Here is a 12791-nt window from a genome sequence, read left to right on the forward strand (position 1 = left end):
CAGTATTCAGGTCCTCAGGACTTCTCCAAATACAACATGCCTTCATTAGGCACTGGCACTAAAGAGAGAGCGTGTGTGTGTGAGTGTGATGCGTGTAATTATGTCAGTGTGTGGTTTCAGTGATGAGGTCTGCAATCTCTGTGTGTTGCTAATAGGCGAGGAAAGCCTGGCTTCCGATCTGACTGTCATCAATGGGCATTTAAGAGCCATGACTACGGCTTCACATTATTACTTAACTAATTACCCTCGTCAGTTGAGGTAGGCCAATGATGAGCTCCCTTCCCTCGTTAATGAAACTACGAAGGCCCGTGGCTAATGACCTGAGAGCACAGGGCAGCTCCGTTATCACGCCTGCACAGGGGGAGAAAGACAAGAGGAGGAAAGGACAGGAGGGAAAACTGATGATGGCTGGATGTCTGCACTTTTGGACCAAATCGGGGCATTGACTTTGAAACAAAGACCAACCGAAAACCTTAAAATGAAATGCAGCCGCGTTTGTGTGCGATATTAAGGCATTATGAACTTCTTCTGTAAAAAATGTGGGGAAAAGAGAAAAAAAAAACTGTTGTGGCCTAGAACTTCTTCTGTAAAAATATCTTGACTTTTTTTTTTTTTGTGAAATGTGAAATGATAAAATCTAAATTTAATAAAATAGACAAAATGATTACAATATTAATTTTATCCAAATTAATATACAATATATTTTTATATAAAAAAGTATAGCCACAAAATTAAAAAGTAAATTTTTTTATTTTACAAATTCAACATTAAATAGTATAATGCTCAAAAACTATATTTAAGTATATATTATTGTACTTAAACACTTATACACATATTTTAATCTATATTAATATTTGAATGTATATGGGTAAGATGTATGAACGTGTCCTATGGTGATGTAAAAATGTAAAACAAAAACAACAAAAAAACAAAACATTGAACATTAAAGATAACATTGAAGATAAACCTTTAGCTTTTCCAATATAACTTTAGGTAGGTTTTAGGAACTATATCCTCTAAAAGAAGATGACACTGAAATTGACAATAAAATACAGTTTTAATGTTTTTTTATACATACATAAGCAACTAAAAGCTATGCCATAAGCCACTTGAGGCCATGCTATAAGTTAGGTCAAAAGTGGTTGTTGGGATGTCTACGCATGTTGTGCACAAGTCCACATCCACATTTAAATTCAAAATAACGTCCCTTGTAACTCACTGCTTAATTATATAATGTTTAAAATTATTTATATAATGACTTATTAATGAAGGCTAAGTGTAACCAAACGTTTTATTCGTGCGTTTAGCCCTGCCACCTGTCTAATGACCGCACTGCCACACAGAGCCCAACAGAGACTTCAAGGTGTTTATGTGTGTGTGAATGCAATCAAAACCCCATAATATCTCACATCTAGCGTTCACCCCAGAGAGCAGGTTAAGTGGAAGTCTAGGGTGGAAAGGATGACAGCAGAGATGAGAACAGGGTGCGTCCACTCGCCTCGCTAATTGTCGGGAAATCATGAGCGGGAACACAGTAACGGTGGGCTGGAGCAAATGTGGCCATTAGTGTCCGTGTCCCTGGCAGAGCCGGTGTGAGCGGGCGAGAGGTGTGAGACAGGATCGATCAGCTCCAGAGAACACACACGCGGCTTATTAGCCGGCTGGTTAGGGATAGATTAGATCCAATCTGCTAATCTGCTGCCCTGACCTTGTGACAAGAAATGTCACTCGCACTAAAACTTCAGCCACCTGTTTTGACTTTGAAAAGCGGGTGATTTCACAGAAGCTACATTACTCAAAGACTCAGAGCAGGCTGATGACTGCTGGGGTGCTCGACATACAAACCAATCTTTCATAAATGTAGATCAGGAGCATTGTGCAAAACGTACAGGAAGCGTGTTCCCGAAAAAAGAAAAGAAAATGACAATCTATGACATACATACACATGCATAGAAAATACACAAATTTTTACAGCACTAATATATAGACAGACAGATGCAGATAGAAAAAAAATAATAAAGAAATAAATAATAATAAAGGTTATTTTATTTCATTCTTTTGCTGGCTGAACCATTTAGTATTTTCTTTTATTTTCAGAGTAATCCAGCACTGATACTGGTGCCCTCCTAAAAATAATAATAAAAAAGAAAAATAAAAAATAAATACTAAATAGAAAAGACAATGTTCCTCATTGAGATAAATCCTGAAAATTAACTTCCTGCTATTTAAATGAAAATCAGAATTAGCATAATCATATTGCAATAATAGACCAGCATGTGCGGTAGACAAAGACAATCAATAATCTGAAAATGTTCACTTTGAATAATCCACTGTGAAAAGAAAGAAAGAACGAAAACCTCAAGAGAAGCTGCAAAACACAAGACAGTTAAATTTTGCTCCTTAAAGCAGATTTGCTTCCCTTTCAGCGAGAGTGAGAGAAAAAAAGCGTTCTCCTCTGACAGGGAGGATAAAGAAGAAATGAATCAGAAAGCTGATTCATTCACTCCAACTCTTTTTTACTTTCAGAACTGCAGAACTGCAAAAAGCTGGGCCGCCCGCCTGCCTCACTCTCGAGAGTTTGGGATCACATAATGCCTGACATGAAAGGCACTTAACCAAACTCGATAAATAAATATGCATTCTAAACAGGCAGAGCCCCGCGAAAGAGGGACACCTTCACGAGCCCTGCCGAGCTGAGATTGTCACAATGATGGAGTTAGAATTCCTTGCGCCTGCTGTATATCTGAGGTGGGCTGCCTGAGGAATCAGTCTTATTTCCACCCTCCGTACCACACGAGATCGTTCATAAAGTCAGGCAGAGAGGCAATCGACTGGACCCCCCTTCATTCAGACATCCATTTTTCATCTTTGATATTGAGCTCGAAAAACACTTTTCATATCCCAACAGCAAATAAAGCAGGTCAAAAGAAGAGGCTTTTCAATTCTTTAAGAATAACAAGGTTTTTCTTTTATGTTTCCACACCGAATAGTAAATTAAGTAGCAAAATTAATCAAATCACATGGACACACAGTCCTGTATCTTCATTTGGGAAAATTTTAAGTACAAAAAGACTATTAGGGAATTTTTTTTTTTTTTTTTAAATCAGGATTTCAAATTTTCCAGAGTAGTTAACAAAAGTGATTTTATTTATTCATATTTGACAAAAAGTGCCTTGTGTTCACCAAAATATGCATTGCATTCTAACATTTATTCCAGTAGCTAAAATTTCAATCTTTTCTGCAGTGCTTTTCAGCCCCATGACAAAAATATTATTAAAAAAACATTTTACCTTAGTTGCAGGCATAGTACATGTGAGTTTGCAGTTCATATTGAATGCAATCGGCTTCAATATTCTGCTTTACATGGAATATTGGCAAAAACATCGTTCTCTTAAGTTATCCTCATGGCCTGTAACCCACAAAGACTGATTCACAAACAAATGACTGCTATGAACTGCTTCTTTTTGTTGAGTAACATACATACTTAATGAGTACTTAATGAGTTCATATGTATCTCGTGGTTCTTTTGATGAACTGTAAGGCCAAATAAGTGGGATGAGGCAATATGACGAATTGGTGACTGAACTGAACCCATCAGTGGTTAAGGAAACTAAATCCGATTCACACTTTTCTTTTGTAATAAAACTTGTTTAATCTTTTTTTAAACAGCATTTTAAAGATGTTCAATATCACTGTGCATATGTTCTTGATTTTATGTTTGCTGGCTCTGTAAGGAGGGGAATGTACGATTTTTGCAGCATACGGCACGCACAGGAGAAGCAAACTCATATTTAAATTTAATGTGGAAGCAACTGTTCTCAAGTATGTAGATATATACACACATTCAAACCTCAAGCTGTCTTTAACAGGCCCAGTACAGAATGTGTGTGTGCGCGTGTCTGTGGTATCACATCAAATATAACATATTTAAATGTTATCACAGCTTTCTCGGTGAACTCCTGTTACATCACTGCGCGAGAGGTCACGCCGTACGCGGCATCTTGTTTGTACAGTTCCCAGAGATAAAACAGACATGAGAGGAAAGGGGGAGAGAAAAAAAAAAAAAAAAACCAACCCCCTGCTCTTTTGCCCAGAGGCACCAGAATTCTCGGCTTAACACTGAGGCATAATTCATCGCAACTTGAATTAAATTACATTGGAGACTTGGGGCTCCCGTACATTATTGATACACTTACAGCTATTCCATCTGACACAGAAATCTATATTCGCCAACAAAAAAGAAAGCCTGTCAGAGGCTATTTATGCCTCCCAAACTGAATGTCTGTTTCAACAACGTGTTACAGTGAGAACCCTGGTAAGCACATACAGATGAAGAGAAAAAACCCCCACAAAGACTCAGCAACTTCAGATGTAATCAAGGCTTAGCTCTGGTGTAAGTTAGAGAGCGAAACGCAACCTCACACAAAGGCTCGTCCTGCATCTTTATTACACAATTTTTACTACTTATTTACCTTGAAACTTGACATTCTCTAACAGTAATATAATGTATTTGACAAGATCAGTTAAATAGCTGAGGGTTCCACAAAAAAAAAAAAAAAAAAAACGGAGATAAAAATAAGCATCTGGATTTTTGATGATATAAAAAAAAACAACACAGTAAAACTTGTCAATTATTCATTGTTAAAGTCACTGTTAGCAATATTTTAATGAGTAAACAGAACAAAGCATTTCTGTGGAATGACCCCTGTGCCTCTGCTTTCTTACTCTCTTTATCTTTATATATTTCACTCATATGCGCGCACACACTCGCACCCTTTTTCCTCTGGTTTTGTCCGCCCTTCTATTTAAGCCGCGAATGTGCTGATTCTCCTCCTTTCTTTGTTGTGACATTTCCAGATCTCGGAGAGCTCTCCGGAAACAGCCTGCTCTATTACAACCGGCTGAATTACTGTAATCTTTTCAAATATCACAATCCCCTTCCATTAGCCCAACCTACTCTTAAGATACTGTGGCAGGAGTGTGTAAATACATCTACAGTCACCACACACAAAGCGACAATAAACATCTATTAGATAAAAAGGGCTAAACAGATCTGGGTTATTAGAGAGGGGGACAAATAAACAGACACACTTTGAAACGTTCTTAGCTGTTATTTACTAAAAGAGAGAGAGAGAGAGAGAAAAAAAAGAGTCCTACAAAAAAGGTTTTTACACCTGCTTTGGTTAGTTTACTTCATTTACTGTTTAAGTCATTTACAAACATATTTCCCCATATTGCTTGTGCTTTGCAAATCATTTTGTATAAGGATCTCTGCTGTACAGAGACTTCATAAATTACTGGAATAAGAACTGTTTTTGTTCACACAATGTCAACGTAAGGCATCCAAAATAATATCCTTTGCGAAATATTATCTTTTGTGTTCCATGAAGTGATATAAGTTTGGAATGTCAAGTGGGTGACTTTTTAGTGGACTATCCCTTTAAGAAATGTATATTTATATATTACAGATGATCTACATGCTATTTTCACTTCAGTATTTGCTGATGTGGCCAGAAATATTCAAGCTAAAAATGATTTGCGCTTTGAACCCCACACACACACACACACACACACATATATATTTTATAATCCAACATTTTTCAGCAAAACCAAATATTTAAACAGACTGGGATTTGGTACAAGGCTGCTAAATGAAGCAGGCATGAAAGCACACTAACTCTGCACTGTCACTGCTGTTTGCACCACATCTTGAAGATAGCTTCAGAGAGCCACAAGCCTTCAGGCCAAAAAAAAAAAAAAAAAAAAAAAAGAGCGGGAAAATAGGAGTCATTTTCTCCCATCCTGAACTGACACTTTTTCCCTCTTCTCTCCTCACAGCGGTAGATTATCTTCCAATGATAGCGCAGGCCGGGGCCTCAGCGCGGCAAGGCAGACACTAAATTGGCCTGCCGACACACTCGGCACTTATCATACATGCTAATGGCCCGGCTCGCTGTGGGCAGGCGGCAATCCTGGCTGGGCGGCCAGGGCACACTGAGAAAGGAAGGGCGGGAACGGTAATAGAAATGAGAGCGACAACCTCCACACTGCCCGCAGGAGGCAAGGGCACTGCCAGGGAGGACATGAGCACAGAATTCACATCATTCTGCCGCAGGCACGCATGGGTCTGGTGCAGCATTGCTCTTTACGCGTTAAGGGCGAGGAGGGTATTGACTGAGTACTTGATCGCTTAATAACGGGACGGCTGAAGGAAAGGATGTGCTCCTGAATATGATGTGACGAGAGATGACTTATGCAGTCCATACTGTCTCAAGGTTGGAGAGGTGATGATTCCCAGAGGGTGAGAGTGAGGTAATGATAGAGAATCAAAAGGAGCGGGAGATAACATGTGCAGTCATACGTCTGTGAGAACTCCCAGAGAGAAGGTTTACATGGGGTCAGGATACAGTCACTTCTTCCATGGTGTCAAACAGCCACCAGACTATAAATAACACTTCCTGGGCTGGGACCTAAAATTAGTCTGCTATTGAACGCTTCCTCACTCAGCTGTGGGTCACAATGCTCCAACATCCCACTAGTCGATTAGTGAGACTGGGTACTTATTTATTTTTAGTTTTAACGGTTTTAAATGGGAGTGCTTTAATTAGCATATCATACATTAGCTGCTAGCGTTTGGCAAAGTAAAGGTCATTTCCACTATGCAGTGCACTTTCAAAAAAGTGTCTGTGTGTACAGATTTATATATCCTGGTGGGGACTTAAACCTGAATACACACAGACTCATGGGGACTCGTGTCACAGTTGGGGCCTAAATTGTGGTCCCCATGGGTACAAAAGACTATAAATCATACAGAATTAGTTTTTTTGCATTTCCTGTGAGAGGTAGGTTTAGGTGTAGGGCTGGTGCAGGGGGATGGAAAATACGGTTTGTATTTAAGGTTTGTAAATACAGAAGAGTTGCGGTAGGTTTAGATTAGAAAATCAATAAAAAATAGTAAATGAATAGCAAATTTATCTGAAAGTGTAACAATGCAGACAGGTTTTGTGTGTGTATAAGAAATTATTTTAGCTACATTTAGGTTAAATGTATACTTATTAATTATATAAATTGCACTTATATTAAACAAGGCTACATATATATGATTTAGAGTATGATTTATTTAGTAATTAAAAGTATTTAAAGTACTGATTTCCATTTATAAAAATATGCATATGATATAAATTGTTTGTATTACAATTCCGTGATGTTTAAAGTTTCCACATGACAGGAATGACCCATAATGACCCCTCTAACTACAGTAGAAATACGATCACAAAACTTTCTTTTCCTTTTCCGGTGCCTCTTCTGAAGGCATTTTCCAATGGACAAACCGCAGGGACAGTGCTAAAGTCATCCTGGCGCTTTATAGCCGTCCAGGTGATTTCAACCACTTACCCAGCACAGTCGGCTCACGTTCACACAGTATTCCTTCATGACAGAACGCACCGGGGGAGATAAAAGTCTCTGGAATGCCTGATAAAATAGAGAATGTTTGGAATGGGACTTCAGAAATAAGCTCCCACACAGACGTAACAGGATATTATGACTCTGAATGTGCTGTTCGAAAGGGATGGAAAATAGTCAAAACAACCATTATGGTCTGTCTATTAATAGTAATTCCCAACCATATCTGCTCAATCTGGAACTAGTTGCGCTGTGCTTTAGTTTAATTGTTTTCATTGATAAAATAATCAAGAGATAATATGTGTTCAGCTCACTAAATGATTTACTTCTGAAGTGGAATTACATTTCAAACGAATCTCTAAAAAGTTCACTTCAAGGTAATCTCCATCCATCAGAACCTCTTGGTGTGGGATCTAACCTGCCTGCTGGATGCTGCGTTCCTGTCTCCAAGCCTGTGGATCAAGGAAATGTCTTCTGAATGTTTAATGTCTGGCTACATTTCCAGGCCAGATATCAAATGAGCTGATCAGGAAGCTTGGGGTCTGTAGAGACCTCCACCGGTCCAGCTTTCCAGATCCTGGAACCATTTAGGGTCATTTATGGTTATCCAGGGCCCTGGCAGCTCGAGAACGGCCTTACTGGGTCAACAGAGCCTCTCTATAAACAGCTACTGAGCCTGGCTCGCTCTCTGCTCCACAGCCTGGGGTCGAGGGTCACAGATGGTGCCTCTGAAGATGGCGGCTCACCAAGCAGGCAGTCGACGTACAAAGCTGGCATTTCCGCAAGCAGAGGGAGATCATTACGGCCGCTGTACAAAATATTCATGATAATAACAATATTACCATGGTCGAATTAGCAAGTCAAATATGCACACAGGCCTGCTAGCAGATGAGGCTTCAGAGACCACTTTGATCTTGTTGGCAAAAGCAACTTGATGATGGCAATTGAAATCAGTAAGAAGAGCAAAAGAGAGCAAAAGGAAGGACAGGGTTTCCGCCCAACACGCCTTGACCTTTTTCTTGTTTTTTTTTTTACGTCTTTTCTTGCCTGCGCATCATCTGAGAAATGATCTGAACTGAGAGACCATGACAAAGCTGTCATTTTAAGTAAATGTTTTCCCTTCGCCACATTTATCTTCTTCTTAAACCTTCGTGACTGATATTAGCTATGCAAGTAATTCTCCAATGGCCCAATTTAAGCCAGCCAGTCGATCAACAGCGAGGTTCCTGCTATGAGACGCTGGGGGAAACAGGTTAAAAAAAGAAAAGAAATTCAGGCTTTCTTTAGACGCTCACTGAATAATGAGAACATTTGATGAAATATCATATAAAAATCAATGCAGAGGCAGGAGAGGCTAGTCTCACTGTGTTGTCATGTTTAAAATGGAATACCGGGATACACTGTGTCGTTAGCATTGCCGTTGGAAAAGCTATCATAAAACTGTAATTAACTACTACTACTACTACTATCGTAGTTTCAACTGTAGATAAGCAATTCTGAAATATTAAAAAAATCTCTTAAATAGGGTCATATCAATAAAAATGAGCTTAAAGAACTACTGTAAACACTCTATTTAAAGTTAAATAAAACATTTCATTTTATTCACTCGAGTGGTTCGTTCTAGTGAATCAAAAACATGTGGCCTGATTAACCAAACAAGTGATTCTTATGAGTTTGTTCTTTAAATGCACTTCAATAAAAAAAAGTTACTGTTTTGAATTGGACTAAATCACTGTCCTATATCATTTTTCAGCATTAAAGAATTTTTTTTTCATATAAAATAAGCTAAAGTGACATGACTGAAATGTGCCCTAATTAATTAGAATCAAATTTAATCAAGAATTGACAGACAAACAAACAACACAAAACAAAGTGTGTTGGTAACAACTGAGCTACTGTCATTCTATTGAATCAATGTAGCCAAATTCGGCTAGTTAACTCCCCAGTGATGTTCATCAACGCCACAAATCAGCACTGAGCTCGATCTCATGGAAAACTCCTGGAGGCTCATGGTTCTCAGTGATTTGTAAGTATAAGTAACTGAACTTAACTGACAGCGCTGACCTTCATTAAAAATCCTGCTAACTGGCTGTCATGTAGAATGACACCGGGGTTGTCCTCATTTTGTGATTCGTCGCGAGCACTGCGAGCTGCATCTGTGGCTCGCCTGCAGGAGCCTCAAGGTCAGGAACCGTGTCCCTCTCCTGTCTTTCATTCTCAAAAGCTTGGCAAAACACAGAGAAATCTAATACGAACCGTAGCAGCAAACAGAAAATCGCAGGACAGGGCATCAGGTGCCAACATGCAAGAGGCACCCAGGCTTTGATTTTTAAATTTTCTTTCAATCTTTTGCACCACACACTTTTAACAAGCCCCCAGAATGACTGCCAGATCCTTTCCCAGTCTTCCCTGGATGAGGGAATTGCAACGGGGGAAGAGAGACAGGCCTTTACTCCAAGCCTGGCAGACAGGGATCCAAGACACAATTTCATGGTTTGTGGCCGGTGCACACCAGTGACTCCTCATCCCCTTGAAAGCAGGCTGGTCGGGGATAGGGGATGACACCCCCCACCCATGCACACACACACACGCACCCGGCAGTCCTGTCAACCTCACTGTACGCTGCCCATTATAAGCACCCATTTTGCTTCCAGCATCAAATATTAATCCCGGCCCCCGAATTGAAAAATTGCAAAGAGGTGAAAGCAACTCACCATTTTATTATTGATTTCGTGAAAATGAATCTCGCAGACCTTCTCCACCACATCCTCGTTCTCGAAAGTTACAAAGCCGAATCCTGTGAAGAAGGAAAGGATGGGAGAGAGAAAACAGGGGAAGAAAGAAAAGGGGGGGGAACAGCTCATGATTGAAGTGAACCAACACAGAAGCAGTTAAATGAACAGGAAAAAAGCAACAAATATCTGTTGATTGCTATTATCGTATGGAGAAGGCATAAATGAGCCATTGAGTCGTGCAGCAATCTTCGTTTTATCTGGTCCTAATGCCATGCAAATTATGTATCTAGTACAGAGCAGGAACTCTTTTGCTGTTAAAATGATGAAGTCCTGGGCACTATTAAAATAGCTTTGAGTCTGCTCCTCAGAGATGGAGGAAGCTCAAAGCTGTTTTAATGGGATTTGTAGAGCCAGCCAGCATCTGAATTCCATTACCAAATATTTGATGTTTCTTTGCGAGTTTTTCAATACGTGACACACTATTTTTCCTCATTCCTAAGTGCCTCTACTGAGGATCCATTTTCACCTCACAGAACACAACAGAGCCACACCATCCATGAAGAACGGGGAACATCTAGTGATTTAAAAAAAAAAGCATAAACCCACTGAGACTCGGTCTCAAACCAGATATCAATGTTTGCAAACAGAATACTGATAATTTGTCACACACAGTGACACATGCACATATACACACACAACCAGGGGGCAAGTAAAGATCTGAAACATGGAGAAACACATCATAAGCTCTAATCAGCTTTGATCATGAATGTGGATTTACGATCGAAGCTGTAGACGCATGCTATTTTCAACTAAAGTTTTAATTTAATTAAATATCATGTGGAGTAAACATTAGCAAATAAAAATCCTCACAACTTTAATACATTTGGGTGCATGTATAAGCAATTTGGTTACAGTATTTGTAATGATGCTAATGAGGCTGTGGTAATAATGAAGCAATAGATTTTTTTTTCTAAAACAACTTAATAATGTTACTAATAACATATTAAAAGCGTATTTAATACAGAAACAAAAACAGCGCAAGTAATTTTATGTATGGTATGAATAATGAAATAAAAAAAACATTTGCAACTAACAAGATACTTTCTTTTTTCACACCATGGTAAAACAAAACTTTTAAAATGGAGGAAAAATAAATATATTTTCCCCTTTGATTAAAGAAAACTTGAACATTTTCTAAAAGTTGCTTTCTCATCCAACCACACTCTCCTCTCACACTTAATGTGCTGTGGTTTACAAGCCTTCAAGCAACAGAAACAAAAAGAACTAAAATAGAGCACTTGCCCTGCTGCTTTTAGACAAGGCTTTTGGCTTTTAAGAAAGTGAGAGATAAGTCCTGGGGTCAACAGGTCAAAAAGGTTGACAGCAAGCCCAAAACAGGAAGCCATGGAGCCCCTCTCAACACCAGCCGTGATAAGAGCAGATGAAGAGGCGGGAGGGATGATAAGAGGGCATGGGATAAACAAGCGGTGGCCTCTGGTCCAGTGCCGTGTGACCTCTGAGTGATTATACGTACAGTTTGTTTTGTTTGGGGAAGAAAACACAGGCTGAATTATCTGCTCCCTGACTCTATGACACAGTAGAATCCACTCCTCGCCCTGCTGAGGTAAACACAGAGGTGGATGGCGTAATGTTAAGAGTCGACAGAACGGCGTAGCTGTGCTGACTGATGGGGCATTAGCTACGCCGGAACTGCATGAGGGCTTTGTATTGGGGCATGAGGTAATTAAGGGCAATTATTGTATGTACAGGCTGTAGGGGTGATCTACGGTCATTGCCACACTGTCATCTTCTCCAGAGCTGGAAGACGGCCAGCAGCCCCTCATCGACCCTTCAGCCCGGGCTCAGGCGGCCTCGAGGGTTGACATCATTGACAGGAAGTGAGTTATAGGAGCAGCCGCCCCATGGGAGGATGCTGGAACAGGATTCACAGCCAATTACCTAGTGACCTCTTCCCTCGCAATGGCTTCCTGTACAAGCCTATTAGAGCTTCCTGTGACTGATCAGACCTGATGATTCGCTGCAGGCTGGATCAGGTCCTCCCATTGCTCCACTACCTGACTACTTTGCTCCACCTTTTCTAAAACAGATTTGGGGGTGAATGAATGTAACTGGTTGTACTGTAAAAGTCACTTTTTTTTTTTTTTACCTCATTTGATAGACGAGCTAGTCAGCCCAGAGACATATTCATATCATTAAATATTGCAGTATTAAGTAGGCTGTCAGTGTCAGCAAATGACAAAAAAAGTTTAATGGTCTGAAATGAATTCAACTGAATGGTATACCTCTATAATTCCAATTAAGATCCAAAAATTCAACAGAATCTAAATTGAGTTAACACAAAATTTAAATAGATAGAATGATAGAAAAATTACAGACAAACAGACAGACAAATAAATAAAAAGATAAGATAGATAGACAGACAGACTCAACTGAAACTCATGAAACAAAAGAGTCTATTTATAGATTTGTCTGCACAAGCCTGATTAGTCACAGTGCTTGATTGCTGCTGCCTGGTGTCCTCTGTTCATTTACAGTACCTTTGTTCTTTGTTAAAAAGGACCCAGCAGGATTCATATAAAGCTATGTTTTGTACAGTCAAGGTAACAATAACCGCATGCAAACAATGAGTCT

General features: G+C 39.5%; 1 protein-coding gene across 13 annotated transcripts in view; it reads right to left on the minus strand.

Annotated features, from left to right (window-relative positions):
• The window catches only part of msi2b (musashi RNA-binding protein 2b), a 210783-nt gene that overhangs the window by 50104 nt on the left and 147888 nt on the right, over window positions 1-12791 (minus strand). For all 13 annotated transcript variants that reach the window (XR_006252653.1, XM_043258806.1, XM_043258810.1 and 10 more), the window contains exon 8: window positions 10119-10201. Coding sequence is in view for 12 of the 13 variants with exons in the window: in XM_043258806.1 (XP_043114741.1) it covers window positions 10119-10201 (83 nt within the window). In the remaining variant the exon portion in view is untranslated. The remainder of the gene's footprint in view (window positions 1-10118; window positions 10202-12791) is intronic.

The sequence above is a fragment of the Puntigrus tetrazona genome, chromosome 15 (genome assembly GCF_018831695.1).
Source record: "Puntigrus tetrazona isolate hp1 chromosome 15, ASM1883169v1, whole genome shotgun sequence".
NCBI classification, from domain to species: Eukaryota; Metazoa; Chordata; class Actinopteri; order Cypriniformes; family Cyprinidae; genus Puntigrus; species Puntigrus tetrazona.